Source organism: Epinephelus moara, chromosome 17 (genome assembly GCF_006386435.1).
Source record: "Epinephelus moara isolate mb chromosome 17, YSFRI_EMoa_1.0, whole genome shotgun sequence".
Classification (NCBI taxonomy): Eukaryota; Metazoa; Chordata; class Actinopteri; order Perciformes; family Serranidae; genus Epinephelus; species Epinephelus moara.
In genome coordinates, this window is record NC_065522.1 from 26049030 (window position 1) to 26067954 (window position 18925).

An 18925-nucleotide genomic window follows, 5' to 3' on the forward strand; every position below is an offset into this window, starting at 1 on the left:
TGAAAGGCTTTGTGTGCCCTACAGAGGCAGAGATACCTGTGTGAGGATCCCGGGGGGGATTTCAGAATAAAATCCTGATCGATAATTAGTGATTTTTGGACGGGACCCTGTTCTCATGTAGCCTGTTTACTGCAAGTCTGCGATGCGTGCGGCGGTTCACAAGGTGGTTTGTGAAAGAGATTTGACAGGAGAACACAGATTTCTGTTAAAATGCAGTCTATAGAAACTCATGAGAAGATTCTCTTTGTCTCATTAGAGTCTTAACTTTGTGACACGCCTGCTTGTTACTTACACAATGTACATCTCAAAGGAAAACATATAGCTGGTTATAAATTGGTTTTAATGAATGAACAATTCAAAGTAACTTCCTGAATTTGTGACTTTTATTTTCATTTGTGACATTAAGGTCACTTTCACCCCTCTAGTTACAAAATTTGCCTTTTAGTTATTATCTGTTTCAGGTTCACAACAACCTTGCAGCACTTTGCAAACAAACAAACAGCTGTAAACGTCACCAAACCGCCTTTTAACTCCCTCCACACCAAGAACGATAACTATAAAGACTAGAAAAGCACTCAGAGAGAGAACGATAACTATAAAGACTAGAAAAGCACTCAGAGAGTGCAGACCTCCGCCAAGTAGGTGATATTCCCCCCCCCTGCATCAGATTTTGCAGCCTGCATCACAATTAGGTTATTTGCATCACTGTCATTATTAGGTTATATATGCCTTCGCCATGGAGACACTGTGGTGTATTTATTTCGTTTTTATTTTGTACCAACACAGAATATAATATGTTTATTTGTATTTTTCACTTTCTCATTTTCCAACACAGAACATTAATTTCAACTTTAGAATTACAACATTTAGCAAGTAGAACTAGACGTACTTTCCGGCCACCAGATGGCGCTATTTTCACCGTCTTAATTGCTGCTGAGGCTGTCAGACGATAGACTTTATTTATTATTTTATCCACTTTGCTTCAACCGATCACCACCATGTATCATCTGTTCCTTGTCCCGTTATCCACCTTTCCTGAAAATTTCATGAAAATCCATTCATAACTTTTTGAGTTATTTTGCAGACAAATAAACAAACAAACAAACAGACCAACGCCGGCAAAAACATAACCTCCTTGGCCGAGGTAAAAATTATGAATTTATTGTTTTGAAAATCATTCTAACTCAAATGTTTGGTTGAGTCCATACCACAACTATGACGTTGACAACAGTGGCAAACGATATCGTTGGGATCACTTTCAGAGCAACACATCGCACTCCGACCTCATCACATATCGACGTTTGGTCATGGATTTTCCACGTCCACAGACGATGTGAAAGGTACCCTGGGTGTGTTGGTTGTTGACATTCTGGGACACCCTGTCAAGTTTTGTCTGTTACATGCATTGTCTTCTTTCAAAATAAAAGCACTACATCGGTACAACAACGCAAATTGATGTTTTTTTTCTGTCAACAACAAAGACACGTAGTTAGGTTTAGGCAAATGAGGAACAGCGTTTGGCTTTAGAATCTTAGAGGATGCAAACAGCACTCTCTCGGGTGAAAGTCAGTGGTAGTTGGACCCAGCCTCCACCCCTCCTTTCTGCCCCACTCGGACTTTCGCTACCTTAACTTTCATCCTTTTCCTGTCGCTTTTCTCCGATGCTGCCGGGCACTAAAAAACAAAAATGGCAATCTGCCGCGTATCATGCCAACGTTAAAGGATGGCTTTTTTTGTTGGTTTCTGATGCCGCAAGTCACTGCGTAAATGCCGGATTTCGACGACTTTCGGAGTGAGACCGTGCTCTTCAAAGCAATTTGATGACTGACAGAAACATGTACAGCCAATAACAATCCAACCGAGCATCATGTCATTTCGGAAACACTTTTTTGATGTTCTACTTTGCTCACTCTGTCTTGATTATTGTGTTAAATACTTATATGATGTAATATTAGGCTGAAAATTACGCATAAAAAAAATCATTTTTGCAATATATTGTTGTGCTCTCTCTCGCAATAAATAATCGATACACTGAAGGCAAATATTGATCTTTTATTCCAACACACACTCAATGGATTTAATAATACCAGTATAATTTTTAATATCCCATGAAAATTCATATCGTGATACTCGCAATATTTTGGCTTGTTGACATATTGACATCATACTGTTACCCACGACAGCAAGAAGCATGGCTAAAATTGAAATGACAACACTGACTCCTGTGTGCGCACGGCAAGAGAGGAGAGGGAGAGACGCTGTGCTGCTGCCAGAGGAGCCGCTGACTTTGCTGAGTTCCCCCTGAGCGGTAAGTCACTGGAAGAGTCTGAGAAGTCCGGGGCTGTTCATAAAACATTCAGGACGCCACAGTTTATTCCACACTACTGAAGCTGCTCCTCTTTTTGGAACCACCATGGAGTCAGTAATAGTTTCACTTTCAGCCATGCTTGTGACGTCAATATGTCAACAAGCCAAAATATCGCGAGTATCCAGGTATTAATTTTTCATATCATTTTAAAATGATATTGAGATGATATGGTAGGGGTGTAACGGTACACAAAAATCTCGGTTCGGTTCGTACCTTGGTACATAAGTCACGGTTCGTTTTTAAACTATTAATTATCTTTTACTTATTGGTAACCTTATTAAAACATACCACCACAGCAGTTAACTCTTTTTACACAATTTTTGAATGAAACAAATATATATAAAATCCTGCTTTTTCACATTGTTTGAATGAAAATAGAAATATAAAAGTGAAAAATAAAATCCTGCTGTTTTTTAACACATTTTTTGAATGAAAAATATCAATATAAATTTCTGCTTTAACAGTTTTACTCAATTAAAATAAAAAGTGTAGTGCAGCTGGTCAGCTTTAAAGCCTGCTCAGATTCAGTTTTACTAGGAACTTACTTAGCTTTCCCACTTTGTTAAAGTGCAGTAAACAAAACATGCTTATATCTAAAGTGCAGCTTAAACAATTTTACTCAACTCCAATGGCGTTGGTTATTTCTTTAGCGCGATGGTCAGGGAAACGCTCTTTCTTTTTAAACGACGACGATATCGTAGTTTGCACCAGATTGCTTTTTCTAGTCGTGCCGGTTAACGTTCAAACTCGGGTGGTGTCGCTTTAGATGCGTTAGCATGTTAGACGTGTTTCCAAGTACATACCCGACCGCTGTTCTGCAGTGTCGGCACACTGCTTTTGTCTTGTCAACTTGTTTATTTCCATCTTCGTATTTTACCCTGAAACCAAAGTGTTCCCAAACGGAGGACTTAAGGTTTGCGGGTGGGTCTTCAGGTTCGTCAGGCTCACTTGCCATGGGGTCCATGTCATTGGTTCGACATCCCATTAGTCCGACTGTCCGCAGTGCTGAACAGCTCGCGGCGGGCGTATGGTGCGCCACGACCGGCTTGAGGCGGAGCAGGCTCACGGCTTATGTGTTTGTCACTTTCTTTTTCATTTTAATCCACACCATGCACAAAGTGAAAGCGGAGATTTACGGGACTCGGTGTGCCACTCAATTATGTCCGTCGGGGAACTAGATATTTTAAATGGCACCTTTTACTGAAAAGCAGGTAAGTTTAAAAGTTTCGAGCCTTGAAAACATGCTGGTCTGAATTAATCCTCCAACTCTCCAGGTGGTTCTGAAAAAAATTTCTAAAAGGCCAATCAGATAGGAGTACGTGAATATTCTTTCACCACAAGTACCTTAAACTCTTATCGCATTATGAGACTCTTAATACCTTACATGTATAAAGAGCAGATTAACCAAAATGCCTGCCCTCGCCTTTCAGCTGTGAATATGGATGCTTTATGAGATATGATTACCGAGATTAAAAGGCAGTGTAGCAGGAGGCTTAGCGTATGCGAAGGGCATTTCCGAAACTATATGGTTCAAATAAGATGGTAATGCAGGGAGATTTGTTTAAGGGAGGAATATGAATGAAGTCCTGGCAACCGGCTGCTTCCTGCAGCAACATTTTGAACAAATGTGGAGGTTTATTTCAGTGTCAGCCTGTTGACTACATCAGTGTGAGGGGTGTGCATTTAAGGAGAGATCCCTTCACTTAACATTCATCTTCTGGATGATGAAAAAGCAATATGAAAGTATGTGTTCCGGTAAGATCAAACAAAAGCGCTGCACTTTTCTCTCACATCGTACATCACACACATTTTAGCATGAATGGCTCTTTGTTGTGGGAGAAGGGGGCACACACACTCTGCACATACACACACACACACACACACACACAGACGTACCAGAAGTTCTTGAAGGGTGTGTTGATTTCAAAGACTCTGCGGTCCACGTCTCGAACGTTGGCAGCAGTCAGTTCCACTTCTGCGATAGCCAGGCCCGCTTTATAGTCCTGGAAGAACACAAAGAGTCGGAGATTTAATATCAATCAGCTGTGAGGTTGTTGCAGCGCAGCTACTTCAATTGTCAACAATAATGGGCTAGTTTTTTTCTCATTACCACAAAACTTAAATGGTAACGAGTATTTTTCCATCTAGACACCATTTTCCCATGTTTTTGTGTTCAAGTGACTAATGGGAACAACCTTTGAAAATGGTGCAGTGCTGAGGGTGTCGGCAACAGCTGCACCTGTCAATGTATGTCCACTGAAAGTGCTCGTTTTTGCCACTGATGGGCCCAGATTGATATTGTAAGTGTCTGATAACATTACGGAAAGGTTCCCTACAGAGATAGACCTTTCTGTTAAAGAGTAAGATCCTTTTTGTTTAACCAGAAACAGCCCTGAAATCGCTATCACCAAACCCACCAGACTCCATTCAAATAAATGGGAATTTTAGCGTGTATAGAGCCAGCATGTTTTAACATCTAACTAGGTGAATCAATAGTTTATTTAAACCAAACCAGAGTTGGTGATTGTTGGAAGAGTGGAAAGACCTAGTGATCTATATATTGCTCCTGTTGACTTTGAATAAGATGCTTTTAACAATCAAAAAATTACTGCTTATTTAAATGAGGTTTGGCTAGTTGGGCAAAACCGATTTCAGGGTTGTTGTTTGTCGTCAACGAAAAGGTCTGTCTCTGTTAGGCTAATTTACATAATGATGTCAGAAACTTAGAACAACAATCTGAGCCTGTCAGCGGCAAAAACAAACACGAAAATTGACATTACCAAACGCCCCCAGTGGTAACACCACAGCCTGTTTCACCGCTGCCAGTCACTTTAACATAAAAACAAGGGAAAATATGGCCCAGGTTGAATAACACCAAAGTTACCCCTTAAAGACATAGCAAAAAGCCTAAAACATTCTAAGATACTGAAACTGAAAAACAACAAATTTTGAATTGGTCCAGTATTGAATAAGAGCACTGCATATGGCAGCAGCTGCACTTAAACTGTTTGTATTTGCCACTGACAGGCTCAGATGATTGTTTTAAGTGTGTAAAAACATTATATAAAGGATCCCTACAGAGACAGACCTTTAGTTTAAGAATAAGTTCCTTTTTGTTTAACGAGAAACGGCCCCAAAATCGTTATCGCCTAGAACCAGACCCAATTTAAATACAAAGTAATTTGACACTGATAGGCTCAATTTGTTACTATACGTGTCCGACAACACTATGGAAAGGATCCCTACAGAGATAGACCGTTTTATTTAAGAGTAAGACCTTTTTGTTTAACGAGAAACAGCCCCAAAATCGTTGTCGGCTGGAACCAGACCCAATTTAAATGCAAAGTAATTTGACACTGATAGGCTCAATTTGTTACTATACGTGTCCCACAACACTACGGAAAGGATCCCTACAGAGATAGACCATTTTATTTAAGAGTAAGGCCTTTTTATTTAACAAGAAACAGCCCCAAAATCGTTGTCGGCTGGAACCAGACCCAATTTAAATACAAAGTAATTTGACACTGATAGGCTCAATTTGTGACTATACATGTCCGACAACACTACGGAAAGGATCCCTACAGATTATTAATTAATTATTAATTATTATTATTATTATTTCATTGTCGTAAAACACACTTCATTTTAAAGTTGACAATCTACAAAACGAAACTCCTAAAAACAGTCTTTGTTTGTTTTGCCACTGTTCCAACAATCATCAACTTTGGTTTGGTTGACATAAACCCTTAATTCACCCAGTTAGATGCACAAACATGCCAGCTCCATTCACACTACAATTACTGTTCATTTAAATGAGTTCTGGTGGGTTTGGCGATGGTAATATCAGGGCCGTTTCAAGTGAAACAAAAAGGATCTTGTACTTTAACGAAAAGGTCTATCTCTGTCAGGATCCTCTCTGTAATGTTGTCAGACACTTACAATAACAGTCTGAGCCTGTCAGTGGCAAAAACAAGCACTTGAAGTGGATGTAAATTGACAGGGCAACGGGGGAAATATGATCCAGGGTGCATCAGTTAGCCTTTAAGACTGGTTTTGGGATCTGAGTAGGATTCCCCCTGATTCCAGGCAACAAGGAGGAGACCCCGGGTCAAATCCAGAACTGCCTGCGAATACCTTAGGAAGCCCAGGAGGAGCCAGAGGAATTGACTGGGAGAAAACCACCCCAACTGCAAGTGGCAGAAAATGAACAACTGAGAATTCTACTTTGTTTTCAATCACTCTCCCATTTTTAATAGCCGGAAATTAAGTGTGAAAATGTTCAAAATAAATCTAAAAACTGTTCAAAACAGCCAAATAGGAGAAAATGTCTTCCCAAAAGGGCCCCGCAAATGTTAAGGTCCTCCACTAGACACCACCTCATTGCGTTTTTTGGCCAAATTAGAGACCCTTCCTGATAAGGTGGGATCAATAGGTCGTCTCATTAAAATCTCAACTTGTTTTTCACATTGAGCTTGAATGTCATTTGGTCTAATGTAGACTAGCAAACACCAAAGAAGACCCACAATCACTGCGGAGACAGCCTCAGTCTCTGTTTGTGTGTGTGTGTGTGGGTTTTTTTTTTTTTAAGTAAAATGGCATTGGAAGTAGAGTGTAAGAGAAAATAGTTTGTGACAGAGTGATAACACACCCAACAGTCACCGGCCGATGACGCACATGCCAAGTGTGTGACGTGTGTTTGTGTTCAAGACAGACAGAAAGAGAGGCTCCTGTGTGTATGTGCGTGTATACCTGTGTGAAACAGCAAAGCTCTGCGAAAGGCAAAAGGTGCATCTGGGGAATCCAAAGCAACCCAAGCTTTCAGCCTCAATGTTTTCTGAGGCCCATTTCAGAAATAGGGGTTAGATGCAGAGGCACAGTTTTCATAAGCTCCACTGTAACTCCGCATCACACCACAGCCCCTCCCTTCTCCACTTCACCCTCAACACTCACAGCCGTTTAGACCATTTTCTATAGCCTAGAGCTCAGAGCAGAGACAGAAAAACAGACAGGAAGACAGAAGAAGTGCACCTACGCCCACACACGTATAGGCACAACATCAAAATAGAGCAAAAAAACACAGGCGCCGAAGATTACAATACAGAAAACTACACAGACAAAGCCAAAAACGTGAGTCAAAAGACGAGGGAGAGAAAGACAGCGAGAACACAAAGGAACGGGAAGGAGGGAGAAAGTATAAGTGAAAGAAGGTCTCGGTAATCCTCACTGAGAGTGGGTGAGACGAGTGAGGGGTCAGCTGAGCAGTTGACAGAAAGAAAAGCGAGTGTGGGTGTGGAAAGAGCCAGAACAAAACAGGAGCTGCACCAACACTCCTCAACAGCGAATTACAAAATACTGCCTTAGCGAGGAGCGCTAAACGCTGCCATGCTGTGCCAGCTATAAAAGCATGTGTGTTTTCTGTGCTAACTGTTCTTCACCAACAAAACAATTTGCACTAATTACACCAAACAAAGAGAAGAAAATGAATAGCTCCATCTTTGTTGATTAGGCGCTTTTTGGGAATACATGGCCTGGCAGAGGGAAGGCGTATGTGTGTGTGAGTCTATGTGCGGGAGAGCGCTGCCATGTCTCTTGCAGAATTCTTCAACTAATTAGCGACAAACTTCACATTGCAGCCAAATTTTGCAGATTGCAACACAAGGAGGAAGTCACTTAAATGTTTGCGTGCCGCCGGATTTCCAACCTGATCTTTCAGTCTTGTGTGGGTTGGTTCAATTGGGGCTAATGTTGTCAAAATCTTCATTTGACCATCATTAGCCCCAATTAGACTACTTCAAACAAATTTAGAGGACTGTGGTGAAAAACTCAAGCAATTATTCTCTTTTTCTAACACTTGCGCACAATGATACTGAGACAGAGTGAGTGGAAAGGAACATAGCGACGGGCTAGAGAGGAATTCCTATGAAGCATTAGCAGTAATTGAAGGGTGACGTTGGTATTTCTCAACGTGGACCATGGGAACAACACTTTTTCAATTAATTCAATTACGAGCAAGAGCGCTGCAGTTGAAAGTGGCAAGACAGGCTGCAATGTAACCACTCAAGGCATATGCACGTCTTCTATAATGTGCTTGTTTTTGCCACTGACAGGCTCACACTGTTATTCTAAGTGTGACAACATCATGGAAAGGATCCCTACAGAGACAGACCTTTTTGTTTAATCAGAAACAGCCCCAAAATCACTTTTAGCAAACCCACCAGACTCCATTTAAATACACAGTAATTTTATCATCGTAAAAGACACGTCATTCAGAGGCCGACAGAAACAAAATAAACGTTGGAAAAGTTGTCTTGGTTCGTCTTTCCACTGTTCCAACAATCACCAACTCTGGTTTGGTTGAAATAAACCCTTAACTCATCCAGTTAGATGTGAATACCTGGTTAGGACTCCGGTTAGATTGCCGTTTCTGGTTAGACACAACTGATTTAAAAAACATCTATCTCTGTAGGGATCCTTTCCATAATGTTGCCAGACACTTATATTAACAGTCTGAGCCTGTCAGTGGCAAAACAAGCAGTTTTTGTCAGAGCTGGCAGCTGCACCGTCAATTTCCATCAACTAAAAGTGTTTGGTTTTGTCACTGACAGGCTCAGATTGATATTTTAAGTGTCTGACAACATTATGGAAAGGATCCTGACAGAGATAGACCTTTTTGTTAAAGTACAAGATCCTTTTTGTTTCACTTGAAACGGTCCTGATATTACCATTGCCAAACCCACCAGAACTCATTTAAATGAACAGTAATTTTAATGTGTATAGAGTCAGCATGTTTTAATATCTAAGTGAGTGAATTAAGGGTTCATTTCAACCAAACCAGAGGTGGTGATTGTTGGAACAGTGGAAAGATGAACCAAGGTGGCTTTGGTGAGATGTATTTTGTTGATATGGAGTTTAACTGAGGTGTGTTTTGCCATGATAAAATTGCAGTTCACTTAAATGTAGTCTGGTGGATTTGGTGATGGCCATTTCGGGGCTGTTTAAAAGAGCCAGAACAGTGACAGTAAGTTCTGGCATTGAAAATAAAATTTAGCACTGAAAAAGGAATAAATTGGCACTGAAAAAAAAACGCAGGCATTTATAATGATTTTTATTTTATTTTGATATTTTTGTATTCTCATGTTTTTCAATGATCTTCTGATTTTGTTGTTTCCCCCCTCCCCCATCTCTTTTTTCAGTTTCAACTTTCTGCCAATTTTCAGACTGCAAAAAATATAAAAATAAAATTCATTTCGAATGCTTGCGTTTTATTTTTTCCGTGGATTTTTTTTCAGTGCCAATGTTTCTTTTTTCAATGCTGAATTTTATTTTCGATGCCAAAATTTACTGTCACTGCTCTGGCTCCATTAAACAGCCCTGAAACAGCCATCACCAAACCCACCAGACTCCATTTGAATAAACAGCAATTTTATATCATGGTAAAACACACCTCATTCCAAAATCCATAAAAATAAATAAATCTAACTAAAATTGTCTCAGTTCATCTTTCCACTTTTCCAACAATAATCAACTCTGGTAAATACTTAAAAGACGCTGAAAAAAAGGAGTGACATTTAAAATTAGAAGATCGTCATTGAAAAACCACATCAGAATGCAAAAACAAATCAAAATAAACTGCCCCGTTGTATCTCCGTATTGTTTCTGGTTAAACAAAAAAGGATCTTGCTCTTTAACAAAATGTCTATCTCTGTTGGGATCCTTTCCATATCGTTGTCAGACACTAACAACAACAATCTGAGCCTGTCAGTGGCAAACACAAACATTTTTAGTGGATGTAAATTGACGGTGCAGCTGGCAGCCCTGAAACAGGCTGCAATGTAACCACTGAGGGCATTTGGGCACCTTCAATGTACGTCCACTAAAAGTGTTTGTTTTTGCCACTGACAGGCTCAGACTGTGATTATAAGTGTCTGGCAACACTATGGAAAGGATCCCTACAGAGATAGACCTTTTTGAGATCATTTTTGTTTAATCAGAAACAGCTCCGAAATCCAACGTAAACTGACGGTGCACAAATGCCCTGAGTGGTTCTGTTGTAGGTGGTTTCTCAGCTGTGAGCTGCAGCCATCTTGCTAAAAAACCTGTTGTCTCCATTAGTCACGTAGACACAAAAACATGGGAAAATAGGGTTCAGGTTATAAAATACCAAAAGTACTCTTTAAGGCACTCTCAGCTCAGAAAGAGAGGGTGCAAGAGACAGAGGAAGATAAAGAAAAGGAGCAAGAGACAAGTGAATTCACTTTATAGTGAGGTCCTAATTGAGCTAAAAGTTTTGATGTGAGGGCTCCGAAGCAGCAGAAACTTGCCTTCTCTATTCCATCAATTATACCCACATACAGTCATTTCTCTTTTGAATTCAGTTTGTTCGACGGTTTAAAGACGCTTGACGGCATAATGAGGGTTTGATGGTTTACATGTATTACTGCATAACTGCTCTGTCTCATACTGGAGGGACGTATGGAGGAGGAAGGCGCCTGCACTGTATGCACTGGATGTATGTGCATGAGAGTGCGTGGCTGTGCTGAGAGGGCAAAGCAGTCACCTATACCTAATGACCCTCATCCCTCTCAGGCAGCCAATTAGAGCACTGGGTGTTAGCGGCCGTCCAGCCCTCGCCACTCGTTACCTACCCAATATGTGCCGTGGCCTCCTGCCCTCTCCAATTAATTCACCAAGGATGGAGGGAAGGAGGGATGGGGAGAGGAAGTGGAGGCATTAGAGGTAAAAATAACTCACCCAATTACAACAGCAGAGAGGTAGGTGGCAATAATGGTGCTTATAGGGGGAGAGGGGAAAATACCCAGAGGTGAATGTGTGCATGCATGCGTGATTTTATACACTGTTTGTCCACATACTGTACTACAGAGAGCATTTCAAAGAATTTAAAGGGTTAGTTTGGGCTTATACGAGGCACTTATCCATGGTGAGTGTATTTCCTACAGTAGATGTCAGTCGGCACAATTTAGGTTTGGGGAAGCAGGCCTGAGTGTCAACACAGAAGCTATGCTATGTACTGCTGTAGACAGGGGCAGCAGCAAAATGTATTTTAGCCACCTTAAGAGAGTCCCATTTAAAAACAATGATTTTTCTGGGTGGTTAAAACATGTTCTGCCCCCATCCACAGCAGTACATTGCTTAGCTGCTGTGGCAGTACTCCTGTCTGCTTCTCTAAACTGGAGGCTTGCAGACTGACATCTACTATAGGCAATACACTGACTACTTCAAAAGATCCAAACTGTCCCTTTAAACAAGAAGAGACAGAACTAATTTATCAGCTCAAAGAGAATACAAATCAACCCAAATCAAGAAAAGTCACCAAATTCCTGCCCAATGCCAGAGAAATTGTCTCGTACCTACAATGAATAACCTTAACCTGGTAAGTGCTGAGCAAAGGCGAACTCTAAATATTCCAGTCATGCATCCAATTATAATTTCTTTCAAAGCTTTTCAACCTCTCATTGTACGAGCCAGTCACTCCACGGTGCCGAGCTGCTCTAAAAGAAGCCAGACAAGTAAAGGCAGCCTCGACTTCTATCTCCAATTCCATGTCCACTCAACCGCTTAAGATGGTCTAAAAGCATGCAGGCAAAGACTGTCTCGCGGAGGTGTAGGTGAGTTTAAAAGAGCACACACTCAATGGAGACAAAAGACTTGTGATTATTTTAAACATCAGAAAGTGGAGACAGAGGTCAAGGAAAGCAAAGAGCTGCGGTTGATAGTAAAAGATAAGAAAAGGGAAGCACAAGAAAACAAATACTTTGGTTGAACGTATAGAGATTAAAGGAGGCGAGTGATGAATGCACTTACAGCAAACCTGAATAAAAGGCAGCGTAATAATTTTTATATAACAGCTTTATATTATTACTTTGTTATTTTAGATACAAACAAAAATGTATTCTGGCAGTATCTCTGAAAGTCATGTGTCAAAGTGACAAGAGGTTTTACAGTGTAGTAAAAGTCACAGTTTGTCTGTCAGCCACTTGGCCAAAAGTATATTTAAAGAGTTTTACTGTGCATGTGGAGCACAGCTATAAAGACTTCATGAGTCTGATGCTGCTTCAGAGTGAGTCAGACATGGGGGAAAGTCCCACATGTGCAAGTCACAAGCAAGTCTCAAGTCTTTACCTTCGAGTCTCAAGCAAGTCCCAAGTTAGTTGTGGTGAGAATCAAGCAAGTCAAGTCAAGTTCCTGCTATAAGTCAGGCAAGTCAAGTCGAGTCATTGCTCAGGTCAAGCAAGTCACAAGTCAAGTCATATGTCACATACAGCAAACATCTCCTCACGATCCGCATTGTTGAACGTAAACAGAAGTGACGCCCAACGCTGCTTAGCGTGCCTTTAATACTGAATTAAAGCCAAGTCCTTTCGAGTCATCTGTCTCAAGTTTCAAGTCATGAATACAAAGTCAAAGTCAAGTTGAGTCTTTTATCAACGTTAGTCAAGCAAGTCTCAAGTCTCACCTGTTCAGGCTTTCCTACTCTCTTTGAGTGGATAAGCCTGAACAGATGTTTTGTTTGCTTTTTAAACTGATATTTGTTTGTTTCGTTGTAAAATGTTGAATTATCTTGTACTTTGTATTTTATTGTATTTTACTCCGTATTTTTCTCTTTCAGGTGACTCTGAGTGTCATGAAAGGCGCCCAGCAATAAAATATATTATTATTTTTATTATTATTAAGTCATCATATTTGCGGCTCGAGTCTGACTCGAGTCAAGTCATGTGCCTCGGTGATGTGAACGCTCATTCGAACTCTGGTGCAGACCAAACGAGCGAACCCTGGTCTGCTTGAAAACTGGTTCTCGGTTCACTTGCACAGTGAGCTCTGGTGCAGTTCGCTTACAGTGGGAAATGCTAACGGACTATCCAGCGAACCAAAGAGAGGAAGTGAACCAAAGACAGGAAGTGACGTAGGGCACAGTGCATTTTGGTGTTTGGTTGTTTTTGTGGTGACCAAGCCAGCTGAAGGGCATGGATTTCAGTTTTCGGTCCTGGCCAATCAATGAGCCGGGTCTTCTTCTTCCTCATGCTTTTTTTCTTCCTGGTCAATAGTCGTTGGATGCTAAATAAAGTAAACATTACACCTGGTTAACATCAGCGTGTTAACATTGTCTTTAAGAGCATGTTAGCATGCTGATGTAAGGATGTAGTTCATCCTGCACTCAGGGACATTTACAAAAGTTCGTCCAATCAAATGAGACTTTGATCGACTAGCTAGCCACACTGGTCATATAAAACCGTGCGTCACTGTTTGTGAAATACAAATGGACTATCCAGCGAACCAAAGAGAGGAAGTGACGTAGGGCGCAGTGCATTTTGGTGTTTGGTGTTTTTGTGGTAACCAAGCCAGCTGAAGGGCATAGATTTCGGTTTTCGGTCCTGGCCAATCGATGAGCTGGGTTTTCTTCTCCCTCGTGCTTTTTTTCTTCCTCGTCAGTAGTCATTTCGGGCAATACCACCCCCAAACGAGCAGCTGTTGTAACTGCGTGACGTTGTCCAGGTGGTTTGGTCCGCTTTAAAAAGTGCAGTATTAAAGTGAACCGAACCAAATGAAGGTGTGACATTTTTCAGCATTCCCCGCCCAATCAAACCGAGTCCCCCGACTATCCTGGTGTGAATGCGCCCCTAGTTGAGATTCTCTTGACTGACATAAAGGACAAACAATGGCGCTGTCTATGTGCATCCAGAGCTATGTCAGCGTCAGCACTGTACAGAGACAGAACAAACATTACATGGTAAGTTCTAAAACTATAGCTATGACTTGTGTAAGCTATTTGTTAAAATGCTTCTTAGCAAAATGCTCTGACAATTTGAAGGTGGTCTTTTATTGTGGTATGTAAACAACAGAAGGTGTGAAGCGGAAACTTCCTGCCGTGACAGTGTGATAAAAAAAAAAAAAGTGTTACCATCTTGGTTCACACTGTGTCAGGGCTAAGAGCTTTTTTTTTTTACTGTGTTTACATTCAACTATAAATAGTGCTTCACTGCAAACAAAGATAGCCGTTCGCTGCCTCCCCCGGTTAGTCAATTTGCACAACTGCTCTTAATGGTGAATTCTTGTGAGTTCCAAAATGTTCCAAAAATACTGTATCGTTTGATGTGAACATATCTTAACATACTAAACTTAGATGCTAAACAAGGTAAACATTAAACCTGGTTAACATCAGTGTGTTAACATTGTCTTTGAGAGCATGTTAGCATGATGTTAGGATTTAGCTCAAAGTGTCGCTATGCCAACACCTCATATCTACTCTCAAACCCTGGTTTTAAATGTTTGATGACTCATCCTGCACTCAGGGACATATACAAAAGTTCGTCAAATTAAATGAGACTTTGGTCGACTAGCTAGCCACACTGGTCATATAAAACCGCACATCACTGTTTGGGGGTTGTAGTAGCTGATAGAGCAATATGGAGAGAGATCGGAAAAGATCTTTCATCTCTCCCTCGTCCTCCTGATCTAACAACACACTCTCACTCAGACATCATCACATATCAACGTTTGGTCATGGACTTTCCATGTCAAGATACGACGTACAAGGTACCCTGGGTGATTTGGTTGTTATTTCTGGGACACATGTCAGCTTCTACCTGTTACATGCATTGTCTGTTTTCAAGATACACTTCTGTTCATTCACAGGAAATGTACAGTTTACATACAGTCTCTTTCAAAATATACTTACAAAATCTTACAGGACGCGAATACCAGCCTCCCGGGTGAAAGTCAATGGTTTTCGGACCCATCCACCACCTCTCCCGCCTGCCCTACTAGGACTTCTGCTGCCTTAACTTTCATTATCGTCCCACCACGTTTCCCTTGACGCTGTCTAACGCCGGTAAATAATAACAGCAACCACCTGCGTATCATGCCAACTTGAAAGAACGACTTTCTTGAAGGTGTCTGATGCCAGAATTCACAGACAAAGTTCTATATTTCGACGACTTTTGAGTGAACCGGGGTTAGGACCACATTCTTGTCTCCTGACTCGACCAACAGCAAACACACATGGTTACGTTAAGCCAACAAACGCACATGGTTGGTTTTAGGAAAAAACAAGGTTTGGCTTTACAATCATACGAGAAGCAAACTCTAGCCTCTTGGGTGAAAATCGGTGGTTGTTGGACCCCTCCCGCCCACCCTACTCAGACGTACACCCCCTAAACTTACATTGTTGTTGGCCGTGTTTCCCCCTGCATCATGCCAACATGAAAGGATGCCCTTTTTTGCAATGTCTGACGCTGGAAGTCACTGCCCAAGTTCTGGTATTTGCTGACCTCCGAGTGAGACCAAGTTGAATCTAACGGTGACGGAGGTGTGTGTACAGCCAACAGTCCGCTCAGCAAAAGACTCTTACACTCTGTAGCTCTGTCACTTTTCGTTTCCAGGCCCACCAGGTAACCCGGTGTTTTAACGTCACAACGCTACGAGTTCTGGAGTATTCCATCAGGCAAAGTTTGCAGAATTGTGGGCTCACAGATAGTGTACATAAAGGGTTCAAAGGGTTTGCCAGAGAGCTCACATACCCTTAGAAATATGACAGTGGGACAGCCCAAAACCCTCACACCCTTAGTGGGAACGCTCCTTAAGGGCCCTGAGTCCCTGAGTGTGGACAGCGCATGTAAAGTAGAGCACAAGCAGAAGTAAAAATTGCACTTCTATTCATAGTTAAACAGAAACATTGCACCAAACCGCACACACAGTAGTGTAGAGTGCATTTCAAATATGCTGATTATCGTTTAGATGTATCAGGTATGCCAAAAGAAACAGAACTCATTACAAGAGGAAGTGCCTCGGTGAAACGAGACTCACTCTAGTGTCACAAATTCTACAAAACGGCCTTGCAGTCTTGGGATGATGTTAATTGTTACAAAGAAGATCTTGAGAAGAGCAAATGAGAAAGAGATTTAATTAAAGCAGAGATTAATTAAATCCTCAGTCTCGCTGTTATTGTATACTCAGAATACCTTTCCCCACCAGAGAAGGCTCCACTGCATGTGTAACTTTTATTAAGTAGGAATGAAAGGGAGGGAAAAGGAAGCATATTTTGTTTTAGACAAAAAGCTGTGTTTAACCGACGCCAGTACAAGAAACAAGAATTATACTGAACAAAAATTTAAATGCAAAACTTTTTGTTTTGCTCCTATTTCATACAGGTTGAAGTTAAAGGTCGAGGACTTTTTTTGTACTGAATAGATAAATTTCTCTCATATTTTAGTCACAGATTTGTTAAAATCCATGTTAGTGAGCATTTCTCCTTTTCTAAGATAATCCCTCCACCTGACAGGTGTAGCTTATCAAGAAAGGATGGATGTGGAGGTCCTGAGCTGGTGTACATGTGGTCTGCGGTTGTGAGGCTGGTTGGATGTACTGCCAAATTCACGTTTATGTCATTGGAGACAGCTTAGATAGTGAAACGAACATTCAATTCATGGGCAACAGCTCTGGTGGGCATTCCTGCAGGCAGCATACCAATGGCATGCTTCCTTAAAACTTGTGACATCTGTGGCATCATGATGTGTGATCAAACTGCACATTTTAGAGTGGCCATTAATTGTGACCATCCCCAGGTACACCTGTGTAGTACTGACGCTTTTTAATCAGCATCTTGATATGCCACACCTGTCAGGTGGATGGATTATTATAGAAAAGTAAAAGTGCAAACTGACAGAACAAAATTACGACCAAAGATTGAGAGAAGTACATCTACTGAATGCATGAAAAAAGTCTTAGATATCAAACTTAAACCTGTGAATAAAGGGAGCAAAAACAACTACAATTAACGCCTCGATGTCGTATGCTAACACAAACCTCTCAAGTCGCAAAAACATGGATGCTTCACAAACATCTTCCCCCGGGCCTCTGATTTATATAATCAGCACATTTTCAATGCGGACACCCAAAATTATTAGTGTCATCAATTCAGTACCTGACCAAATGTCTCTCCTTCTATTCCTGCGTTATTACGTTGAATAATGGCCAGAAAAGTGTTTATACAGAACATTATGATGTCACGGTGAAGCTGACCTTTGACCTTTGGGATATAAAATGTCATCATTTAATGTCATTATTTTATCCTAATAGACATTTGTGAGAAATTTTGTCATAATTAGTGAAGTAATTCCTGATTAATGGCCAGAAACATGTTATTTGAGGTCAAAGTGACCTTGACCTTTGACCTTTAACTACCAAACACGAATCAGTTCATCTTTGAGTCAATGTGGAAATTTGAAAAAAATCCCTCAAGGCATTCTTGAGATATCACGTTCACAAGAATGACATAGACAAGGTCACAGTTACCTTGAACTTGGCCTTTGACCTTCAACTACCAAAAACAAATCAGTTCATTCTTGAGTCTAAGTGGGCGTTTGTGCCAAATTCGAAGAAAAAAAACAAGGCATTCTTGAGATATCACATTCATAAGAATGACTCACACAAGGTCACAGTGACCCTGACCTTCCACCATTGACTGCCAAAGTTTCAGTTCATTGTTGAGTCCAAGTGAACATTTGTGCCAAATTTGAAGAAATCCCCTCAAGATGTTCTTGAGATAAAGCATTCAAAAAAAACGAGACAGGCAAAAATCCCTCAAGGCATTCTTGAGATATCACTTTCATGAGAATGACACGAACAAGGTCACAGTGACCTTTTTTGAGATACTATGTTCACAAGAATGAAACAGATGCAAGCTCATGGTGACTTTTGACGTTTAACCTTTGACCACCAAAATCAAATCAGATCAAGCTTGAGTCCATGTGGACATTTTTGCCTCCTTGAGATATCGTGCTAACAAGAACGGAACAGATGGACGGATAGACAACCCAAAAACATAATAGCTGTGGCCATGACTATCGCCAACGCATGCATCCCAGATCATTCTTAGAGTAAACGTGTGTGTGTGACACACTTTGCGCTTCATCTGACTTTCTTTACCTTGGTGTTAAAATGACCTTAAACACAGCTTCATCACAGGGCTTACAGCCCATGAGAAATGGGGTAGGGGTGGTGAAGGAGGAGCTGGGAGGATGATGTTTCCAATAGCTCGTTCATCATGTTAGATTAAATACTCCACTCCACTGAACTTGAACAGGGCAACGGTCTACCTCCCTCCCCGCACTCTCACTCTCCATCACTCTCTCCTTTTTCCTTACAAACCGCCGACGCTCGTTTCTCACTCTTGCGACCTCTGCACCTCCACCCTTTTCACTTCATCTTTCTACTTCTGTCTCTTTGTTTCCGTCTCTTATTCTCTCCTCTTCCATTCCCCGTCTCCCTTTCCTCTCTCTGCAAAAACGCACTGCCGCTGCCGCATTTATGCCGGGGATTTAGCTCGTAAGCTGAAATAATACAATTAATTTGTCCTCTCTCTCTGATTCCCTCTTTCCCTGCGTTTCTCCCGCTGTCTCAGATCAAGGAAGTGGAAATGTGCTGACATGGAGTGATACCCAAAAGAGAATTCTAACAAAGATGTTTGTTCACGCTAATGAAGAAAATAATGAAAGGCAAACAAGAAAACTAAAAAGATAGAGCGAAATGAAATGAGAGCCA

At 41.1% G+C, this 18925-nt stretch overlaps 1 protein-coding gene across 2 annotated transcripts in view; it reads right to left on the bottom strand.

Annotated features, from left to right (window-relative positions):
• arap2 (ArfGAP with RhoGAP domain, ankyrin repeat and PH domain 2) overlaps positions 1 to 18925 on the bottom strand; it is a 227178-nt gene that overhangs the window by 139084 nt on the left and 69169 nt on the right. For both annotated transcript variants that reach the window (XM_050067659.1, XM_050067658.1), the window contains exon 11: positions 4265 to 4371. In XM_050067659.1, the coding sequence (XP_049923616.1) occupies positions 4265 to 4371 (107 nt within the window). The remainder of the gene's footprint in view (positions 1 to 4264; positions 4372 to 18925) is intronic.